This window comes from Camelina sativa, chromosome 16 (genome assembly GCF_000633955.1).
Source record: "Camelina sativa cultivar DH55 chromosome 16, Cs, whole genome shotgun sequence".
Taxonomy (NCBI): Eukaryota; Viridiplantae; Streptophyta; class Magnoliopsida; order Brassicales; family Brassicaceae; genus Camelina; species Camelina sativa.
Window position 1 is genome coordinate 7,817,110 of NC_025700.1, and position 10,456 is coordinate 7,827,565.

Genomic DNA, 10,456 nt, shown 5'->3' on the forward strand with positions numbered 1-10,456 from the left:
ATTTAAAAAAAAATTCTAAGCTTTTCTTATAAATTATTTTGTTGGGCTTTCTTTTCACCATATTTTGTTGTATGTACCTTAAAGGCATGACTTTGATTAAAATACTGGAAAAAAAATCTTGATTAATCAAATTATCATTAGCCATTTGTTTAATCGTTTCATAGATAATAAATTCATACAGTTGGTATTTTTCAATAGTATTATTTATGAGTGTGCATAACTTATGAATTTGCATCGGGCATTAAAAAATGTGGAACCAGTACTGTGTACACATGCTTTTTTGCGTAATTATCCCTTTGTAATTTGATTTTATCCGACTTTCTTATTTATCTCACATCTATTCTATTACACAAATGGTAAAATCCTCATATTTCTCTAATTATAAATAGTAAATATACTAAAAATCTAATTAAGTTTTGAAAATATACTATTTTACAAAGAAATCCATAAACTTATAAGATTGGATCAATGATTTTACACACAATGAAAGTTTTTTTATAGCTTTATTATAATATTTTTTTTTGGGTATTTTGCATAATATATAGCTTTTGTATTTTCTTAATTTTTCTTTTGCATAATTCAAAGAATTCTTATTTGTAAAAAAGTTAATCTATTTATTGATAAAATTATACAATTTATGCAGTCTTCTTCCATAAACCTATTTCCTAGATTAAACACGCGTCCCATAAACATATCATCCATACAAAAACATTCCTAACCATTCTATCAATCAACCTAACATACTACTAAACTAGATTCCAACATCATAACAACTTATAACCAACAACACACAACCGAGACCCTAGATCATCCTCCTCCTCATCGCCATGATTCCACGTCACAAACCTTCACACCACAAACAACAATTGAGATTGCTAAGTATTAACATAAATACTTAATAAGGCAATCCTCTAATCTATTGGGCTATACACACAAGCAACTGAGAAACTAAACACATAACAAACAAACACAAACAAACCTGGAAAACAAGTATCAGTCGTCTGATGAAAAGGTTGGTGTCGACCGACACTGGCCCTTGGTGTCGACCGACACAGTCCCTCATTGCCAATCGACACTCCTCTTTGGTGTCGACCGACACCGACTCCGCAGACACGTTCTGCTTGAAGCCGAAATTTGAAGAACTGTTTTCCATCTCCTCCAAATCGTCCGAAACTCACCCAAAAACCCTGGAAACTCATATCTACCAAAACCCAACCAAAAAAAAAATCCATCTACTCCTCTTAACCCTCCTTAAGGCTCCTTTTTCTCTTAGGATCAAACTCACAATCTCTCTCTCTTTCTCTTTATCTCCCAAAAGCGACAAACACACTCTCCCAAATAAAAATAGGCTGCTCGTGCCTTTTAAAACGAGACTTTGGGTTTCCAAACCCAAACCAAGCTAAACCGAGCGATTTCAAAAAAACCCAAACAACTACCAATTCAATGGTGTCGACCAAAACCCTCTTGGTGTCAATCGACACCTACCCTAACTTGGGTTGGGATGTTATAGATGTGATGACCATTAATAGTCTCATATGTTATTTTTATTGGTTATAATATTTTAGATAAATTAAATCATATCTATTATCAAAAAAATAACAAAGTATTTATGGTTTCTTAATTTTTTTGGCTAATCCTAAATGCATAGGATTAAAGTCAACTCATTCGTATACATGTTTTTGATATTGTAAATTTATTAAAATTTTAGTTGTGTACCAAAATTTACATAGCAACAATAATACAAATTTCATCTTTCAAAATATAATTAGAGGAAAAACATAATGTTCTTATGAACGTTGAGACAAATATAATTAGATTACAAAAAAGCTTGTATTATAATAACAACAATAATAATAGTCTTATTTCATTCATTATCAAAAAGTTGAAGATCAACAACAAATATAAAATTCATCTTTAAAACTTTTATAAAAAAAAATATAAAGATCAAATCGCCAATTACTAAAAGGAGTATGAGTTCCTATTCTGTGTTGTGTAGCAACAACATTGTGGGTTGTCTTCACCTTTTATTTGATAATCACATTGTCAATATGCATATTGTTTAGTTGTACATTCATCGTCACATTTTCTATTACCATAGGATGCCTCACATGGCCCAATGCAATTTTGCTCTTGCTCGATTGCTGCAATATAAAAATACGTTTTTATGACAAAAAAGTTCAACCATTGCTCTTCAAATGATCAAATATAATTTAACAATAACAACTACCTGGATTGGCCAAAATGCTGTAGTTTGAAAACAAAATTGTCAATATTCCTAAAAAGAAAATAGTCAAATATATTTTTGAAATATCCATTTTTTTGTTTTTGTTTACTATGAATTCTACTGAGAAGAATGGATTTTTGTAGTTTTGTAGATCTATATTTATCTAGTTTTGTACAATTTCAGTTTTCTAACAACATTTCAGTTCTTTCTACCAAAAAAAAACAACATTTCAGTTCTTTTTTTTTCTAATTTATTTAACATCATCAATGAACACTCTATATTTCTTTTAATATTGGTTGAATAAAATTTATTATCTTTCGTTATTATAACTCATAAGTTTGATGTAGAATATAACTTCTATTGTATTGAACTGAAGAGATGATAATCTGACCTCTTTTTTTTTTTTTTAATGATAGTTCAGTGTAGATCTAGGACCTATGGAAGGATGCATACTAATCAACCCATAGATGTATAGAAACAATGTGTTACAAATAGGATGTAAGTAAGGGCCTATATTTTTATGGGTGTATAGAAACAATATATGTGTTAAGAGTTTTGCGCAGAAGGTAAATCGAATTCGAAGCATGTAATTAGTACTCTAAGACCATCTTTAGTGGAGTAACCCTCCTAAGTTACTCACACATTAATTAATCATAAAATTAATATTAAATTAATTAAAGCAACTCTAAGAGAAGTTAAACAAAATTATCCCTCCATTAGAGAATCCAATGAAAGTTGGTCAATCATTTAAATAATAATTTTTTAATTTGTGTTTATTAATTATCAAACTTTAATAATCTAAAATGACAAAATAATTATTTAAATTTTTTATATTACATAAAGCTTTGGAATATTAAACATATTTTACAAACTTTGGAATATTTTACAAACTTTGGAATAGTTATGATGTTCTGCCCAGCTTCCTGATGGATATATAACAGGAAGCTGGGCAGATGCTGTATCAATGTCAGAGTTAAAATGTTCTTCTTGCTCAAAACCGGTTTGAGATACTACAAGATGCGGAGTTAGCATTGTATCAATTTCACGTCAATGTCAATGAGGTCTCATTATCAACTGGAGATATAAGACGTTGCTGGTTTCGGCTTCAGTGAGTTATTCCAACTTGGCTAAGCCTTCTTTGAGTTATCCGATGCTTCTCCACCTTTTCTTAGCCATGGATGCTGTGCAACCAACCACATTTTCAACATTCGAGTAAGAATACAAGAAGAAGAAGTTATCATAACTAAGAAATGACAATTTCTGTGGAAAAAGATCAATTATTTTCTCCGTTTTAATATAGCATCAAAGATCCCTTTCTCCGTTCTACAGTCCCAAAGCCAACAAAACCATTCTCACATACATCACCAAACTACACTCTTCTCAAATATATAATAGAATCCAGGACACAATTGCAGTAGTTTGAGCTAAAAAAAAGAGCTTAATTTGCAGTGGTGGGTAGGTAGCAACTCATATTTGAACCTTGCCAATATCTACCGAACAAGTTGAGTCCTTAAATTACCTTCTTATCTTCATAGAGACGTCTAGCATGAAGAGCTCCAAGCATAAGAATAGTAGCCATTGTTACTCCGGGTAAAAGAAAAGCATTGCCTACATTGAAGAATGCAAACAATTGAAAGAACAGACAGAACAAAGGTGAATTTGTTAAACAAACTTGTATTTCTTAATAATTATCTTTTGAGTGTTTACACTTTCTTATATATACTACTTGAGAACAATCTAGAATATACAGCTGTTTAGGGTGAGTCATCCTCTATGCTTTGCAGAGGTGCATATTTGTTCTTATTTGAGCAGTTGTTCTTATTTGAGGACGTCGTTGTCACCTTCGTACTAACGGTCTTCTTGCTTGCAGGCGTGAATACGACAGGGTGAGTCATTGTCGTCTTTTGTTGTGTTTGAACATGTGGGCTTGACTGGATTTGGGCATTTGTTGAGGTTGTGTTGAGGACCATTGTGATATCTTTTACACCCTCCCCCAAACTTTGCGTGGAAGGTTGCGGAGAAACAGACACACCAAGTTTGCATCGAAGATCAGTGAAGGATGGCCGAGGTAGAGGTTTGGTGAATACATCGGCAAGTTGAAGATGAGCTTGAATGTGATGTGTCTCAATGAGACCAAGTGCCACCCGCTCGCGTATGTAGTGGAAGTCTTTGTCGAAGTGTTTGGTGCGATTGTGAAGAGCTGGATTGGCAGAGAGATAAACAGCAGACAGATTGTCACAGAAGACCTTGTTTGTATGATGTTGCGGGACGCCAATATCCCGAAGCAGAGATGAGATCCAGGTGAGTTCACGAGCAACAGTAGAGAGAGCTCTATACTCTGCTTCAGTGGAGGAGTTAGAGACGGTGGATTGTTGTAACGCCCGCGAACCAAAGCTCTGCGTTTTGGGGTGGGTGTCGATCGACACCCATGGTGGTGTCGGTCGACACCAATTATTTATGGTTTGACCGGATTGATTTAATTATCGATTTGGACCGGTTGGTTTAAGGAAACCATTGGACCAAGGTTTAAAAAGGAGAAAACGACCTAGGGTCGTGTTTTTGTTGTCTCACGCCGCTTTGAGAGAAAACAAAAGAGAGAAAACTGTTCTTGAGGTTCTAGAGGGAGATTGTGAGATTTTAAGGCTTTGTGGGTGAGATCTTGCTGTGGGAGTGAGGATTCAAGGCTAGGAACGTGTGGGAAGCTTGCTGGGAGTGTGGATTCGTTCATTGTTGGTCAAAAACTTCCTGCAAAGAGGTGAGTGCATGACCATGGCTAATCTAAGCCATTGATTTCTTTGTTCTTGCTTGTTTGTTGTTGTTTTATGTGTTTTCTTGCTGGGGATTGGTTGCTACAGGTTCCTAAGGATGATTCCGGCATGGGTTTTGAGTATTGGACGATTTGGAAGAGGTTGAGAAGCGAGATCCGACTCTCGGCTTTGAGCGGATTGCAGTTGCAGGTGGAGTTCGACACCAGCAAGATCGCATCGATCGATACTGTGGGGTAGTGTCGGTCGACACCAATGCCAGTGTCGGTCGACACCAATGCCAGTGTCGGTCGACACTTGGCTGGTGTCGGTCTACACCTCCCTTCCAGCGAGATGATGTTCGTTTTCCTGGTTTGTGTGTTTTGTTTGTTGGTTGTTTGGAATATTGGATCATTGTTGCTTGTGTGTATAGCCTAGTAGATGGGAGGATTGCCTCACTGAGTATTTATCAAATACTCACGCATCTTAATTTTTGTTTGTGGTGCAGGTAAAGGCAAAGTGTGATCGTGGAATCAAGGCGATGAAGAGGAGGATGTTCTAGGGTTTGGCTTGGTTGTTGTCTGGCTTTTGTTAGATTGCTAGAGTTGAGTCCTAGAATGTTGTTTAGGATTGTTGGTTTTCTGGTTTATGTTGATTGGATCTTTAGTCTATGGTTTTGGAATTATTACGGTTTATTTGATATTGGTTATTTGTTATTCCACCAAGTACGTTGCCGGTTCCATCAGACGGCTGAACAAAAATGGATAAAATCAGAACAGAAACATAATCAAAGCCGGAAAACGAACCTTGTTAGCGGCGATGGAGACGTAATCCTCCTCCTCCATTAAATCGAACTAAACCAGAAATGCTGAGACAAATTTACATCCCCACTGACCACTGTGATACCAAAACCGATATACGCTTACCCACAGTTATCTATCATCCTCCGATTAGGGTTTATCCACAGGAAAAATCAAAGGATTACGCCGGAAAAATCAACTAACCTCGAGTTTACGCCGGAAAAATCAAAGGATTCGAGGTGAATCGATTGATTTTTCCGGTTTTCAGATGAATCGAGAGAGAAGAGAGAGAGTGGATCGAGAGGGATCGAGAGAGAAAAGAGAGAGGGATCGCAAAAGAAGAAAATGGAAAAAAAAATTTGCTTTTATATTTACGCATCAACGAATAAAAACACGCCACGTCGCGTTGCTAATGGGGTTGCTCAAGCTCCTTCCTGCAGCAACGTTTCTCTTCTTACTGGACCGAATAATATATTTTTTATTTTGTTTTTGAGCCCCAATCACAAGAGTAACTGTGAGAGAAACTCCCAGTAATAATGCTCTAAGGCCTAAGCCCTTCGCTTTACCACTTGACCGCAAGGTCCCAGACTAATCTGAGCATGTTTTACACAAATAAAATAATTATCAGTTTTGCTATATTTTAAAACTAAACAAGTGAGATGAATACGTAATTTCAAGTTAATTTAACATCTCTATTATTAAAAGAAAAGTCGTTTATAAAACTAACCTTAGTTTTGTAAAGAACTAGATAAAAAACCGCGCTACGCTGTGGAAATTGTTTTTTTTAATATAAATATGATTAGAAATAATTTAAAAGACTTTTAAGATTTAATATCTTGCATTTGCTCATATTTTAGTAGTTTTGACTTAATTATTTTATTTATGTAGGCATACATTAATAAATATATGCTATATATTACTTTTACAAAGTATTTTGTTGATACAAACTCACAAATAATAGTTCATTCATATTATTTTGTAGCTAAATTTGTTCTTTTTAGAAAATTATATGAACTTCAATCTAAAGATTTTTTTTTAAACCTCCCAAGGATAACTTATATCCTTTTTTAAAAGGACATTTACTCATCAATTTAAATTATAGTGCTAGATTTCATACTAATGGTTTCATATTTCTATGATTTAATAAGATTTTTGTTTTAATTCTTTTTTGTACATTTCACTTCATTTAAGTATGAGCTAGTGCTATGTTTCATTATAATTCTATACTCTAACTAAATTTAACTTTCATGAAACATATGATTTTATTATGTAATCTTAAGAACCAAATTCTTTTAACCAGTTTCTTTTTGTTTTTGAAAAACATTATAACGATCTTTATATAATTAATATATTAAAATGAATTACAAAAATTTATTCGAGATAAGAAAAAATAGCTGACAAATATATTACAATAAACTATTTCATTAAATATTGCATAATTAAAAAACAAAGAAAATAAAACACGCATGAAAATGTTAGAAAATATTCAAACATCAAAAATAAATAATAGATCTTTTCAACTTAGTTATCTTGTTGTGCACTGATTGGAACTGATATTTTAACATCTAATTTTTTTATTTTTATAACCATCAATTTTTTTATTTTACATGTGTTATATCATACTTTCTTCATTCATAAGTATGAAGAAGTAAGTATAATAAGGTGATAGAAACCAATAAAAATTGAAAATTATGTTAGGTATATATATCATACATTCTAAAATAAATTTAGAATTAAATTCCTAAAATAATATTTTCATTACTTTTCAACCCATATATAACACAATATATTAAAATATTTAAGATACATGAATATAGTAGAAGAGGATGAAAGAATGATTACTTATAAGATGATGGAACTAAAACAGACAACATATATGGATCTTCAAAAAATCAAAAACAATATAAGATACATATCATATAGCCTCTAAAATTGAAATTTAGAATTAAACTTTTACAATGATATTTAATTTGGTTTTCTAACACATACAACAACAAAAAGCACAAAAAAATACAATATTTAAGATAGAGTGGAAGAGAATGAGAAAATGAGAAAATAAGAGAATGAAAGAATGAGTATTTATATAATGAAAATGATAGGAGTTATAATAAAAAAAAAGTATGAGAGTTAATTCTAATTTATTGTTGAATTTTGGGAATGTAGAAGGAGTTACGTTTTTTTTTACTATCCATAAATGGAATCACACTAAAGATAGGTGGTTGACTATCCATATAAGGAGTTACGTTTTTTTAAAAACTTATGAATATTTTTGGAGTTACAAAAGAGAAAATTAAAAGCAAATAGTGGAGTTTAGAGTTATGACAAAAGAAAAAATATAAATGGAAATTGTGGAGTTATCGGTTATGTATTGGGGACAATTTATTGACTATTGATTAAATTTGTAAATTTAATCACCATCACATCTAATTATCATTATATATAAATTTGTTGTTATGGATTTGTAATTATTATAAATGAGTAAAAAAATATGGGGAAATTGATTTAAAAGGACATTTTTTCTTCAATTTGTCCTATTATGCTTTTTTTTTTGAAGTTTGGTAGAGTAGGTTTTAAAATACAGAAAAACTCAATTATACCCTTAATAACTCAATTAAACCCTTAATTGTAGAAAAAACCAAAATTTCCTTTTTCTGTATTTCTTCTTTTTTGTATACTTCCTAAATTTAATAAAAAAAATACTTCTTTTTTTTAATCCATTTTCTCATTTTTTTTACAAAATCTCGACATTACTCGCCTACCAAAAATAAAAAATCTCGACATTACTCTCTCTTTCTCAGGAGATATCGACACCCTTTTGTAACCCACCGGCGAGAATCGACGACTCCGGTAGCTTCTCCCACCGGCGAGGATCGACGACTCCGATCGACGACTCTCTCAATCGATGCATGCAATTGTTTGTTTGGATTGTTGTGGTTGTGTTTTTTCCCCCAAATTTGATTTTTTCCCCAAATTTGATAATGTATCGGCAACACATGTTTTGCTTTTGGGTGATGTCAATATAGTTTCTATATGTGATTGATTGTTGTGGGACAATTTTTTTTCCCCAAATTTGATAATGTATCGATTGAAATTTGTGTTTTTTCTTCCCCAAATTTGATAATGTATCGGCCTCCAAGTTTTGCTTTTGGTTGATGTCAATATAGTTTCTATATGTTAAGACTTCATTGATTGTAAACTTAAAAATAGTTTATAGTTAGTATAGCTAATCGATCATGTTCATCATGTGTTAGGATAGGGATTTGGATTCATACTAATGAATTTCATTTTTCTTAATTTTTTTTTCTGTAGCTGTGGAAACAGAATTTCCTAAACGCCTATTTAGAGATGGATTTGAGCAACAAGTGAAGAAGATTAACAATTCCTATCGAATTTCTATCTTGGGCAAAGTCAAACAAGCATTACCTAAAGAGTATGAGAAAGTGAAGAATGATCCAGTCTTTTCACATGTCTTTGCAATCTACGAGAATGGTTTAGGGTATTCAGGGCGTTTGATACACAGCATGATGTCTAGGCAATTGGTTACAAAGAAAAAAAGAGAGATATGGTTTGTGTTTGGAGGGAAGCCACTCAGATTTTCAATGCAAGAGTTTCATGCTGTGACTGGGCTCAAATGCACTGCCGATTCTAGTTGTGATTTAGAGAATTGGAAAGATGATGGTGGGTTTTGGAGCAAATTGATGAAGAGAAAAGGTCCGACTATTAGCATTAAGAGCTTGGTTGATGTGCACTTACCTGTAATTCACAAATGGAATGAGGTAGATAAGATCCGATTGGTGTATCTTCTTGTGATAGCTGGGTTGGTTATGGCTAAGGATGAGAAAAAGTATATTCCACTCAAATACATCCAGATGGTAATGGATCTTGATAAGGTGAGGACTTATCCTTGGGGTCTTAAAGCTTTTAAAAGTCTTGCTAAGTCTATCATAGAAAAAAGAGAAGATTTGAAGAAGATCAATAGCTATGCATTAGATGGTTTCTCATATGCATTTCAAATATGGGTGATGGAGGCAATTCCAGACATTGGAAAGTTGTTGGGAGAAAAGATTATCACAGAATTTAGAGAAGCTCCTCGATGTTCTAACTGGAAAGGCGCAGCCAAAGTATCATATGATGATATCATCCAACTAGAAAGTACATTTGCAACATTAAAGAAGCTCGTACGAAGATTGCAGTTGATTTGTGGGAAGCAGCATCTGATCCTGTGTTCATTGAGCGAATGGGAAAGTATGAGCCTCCATCTATATTGCCTCATATTGTAGCCCTTAGTTAAATTTAAGATTTTGCTAGGATTATTATTGCGACGGTAGTATGTCACTCACGTCATGTTTTTTATTGCTGAAAATTTTATTTAGCTTTTGTTTTTAAGCTTTACGTGTTATATAAATCCAACNGTTCAGGGCGTTTGATACACATCATGATGTCTAGGCAATTGGGTTACAGAGAAAAAAAGAGAGATATGGTTTGTGTTTGGAGGGAAGCCACTCAGATTTTCAATGCAAGAGTTTCATGCTGTGACTGGGCTCAAATGCACTGCCGATTCTAGTTGTGATTTAGAGAATTGGAAAGATGATGGTGGGTTTTGGAGCAAATTGATGAAGAGAAAAGGTCTGACTATTAGCATTAAGAGCTTGGTTGATGTGCACTTACCTGTAATTCACAAATGGAAT

The 10,456-nt window shown here is 33.2% G+C and overlaps 1 protein-coding gene across 1 annotated transcript; it reads left to right on the forward strand.

Moving 5' to 3' along the window:
* LOC109129459 lies at positions 8,889-10,116 on the forward strand. Its single transcript, XM_019237712.1, has 3 exons — positions 8,889-8,904; positions 9,078-9,479; positions 9,582-10,116. The coding sequence occupies exons 1-3, from the start codon at positions 8,889-8,891 to the stop codon at positions 10,046-10,048; spliced, it is 885 nt and encodes a 294-aa protein (XP_019093257.1). The 3' UTR covers positions 10,049-10,116.

What these genes read in the sequence shown, in the direction of transcription:
- LOC109129459 (XM_019237712.1), top strand. An exon ending in CAAATTGATGAAGAGAAAAG is followed by an intron (nt 9,480 to 9,581) that starts GTCCGACTATTA and finishes TTCTTGTGATAG; the next exon opens with CTGGGTTGGTTATGGCTAAG.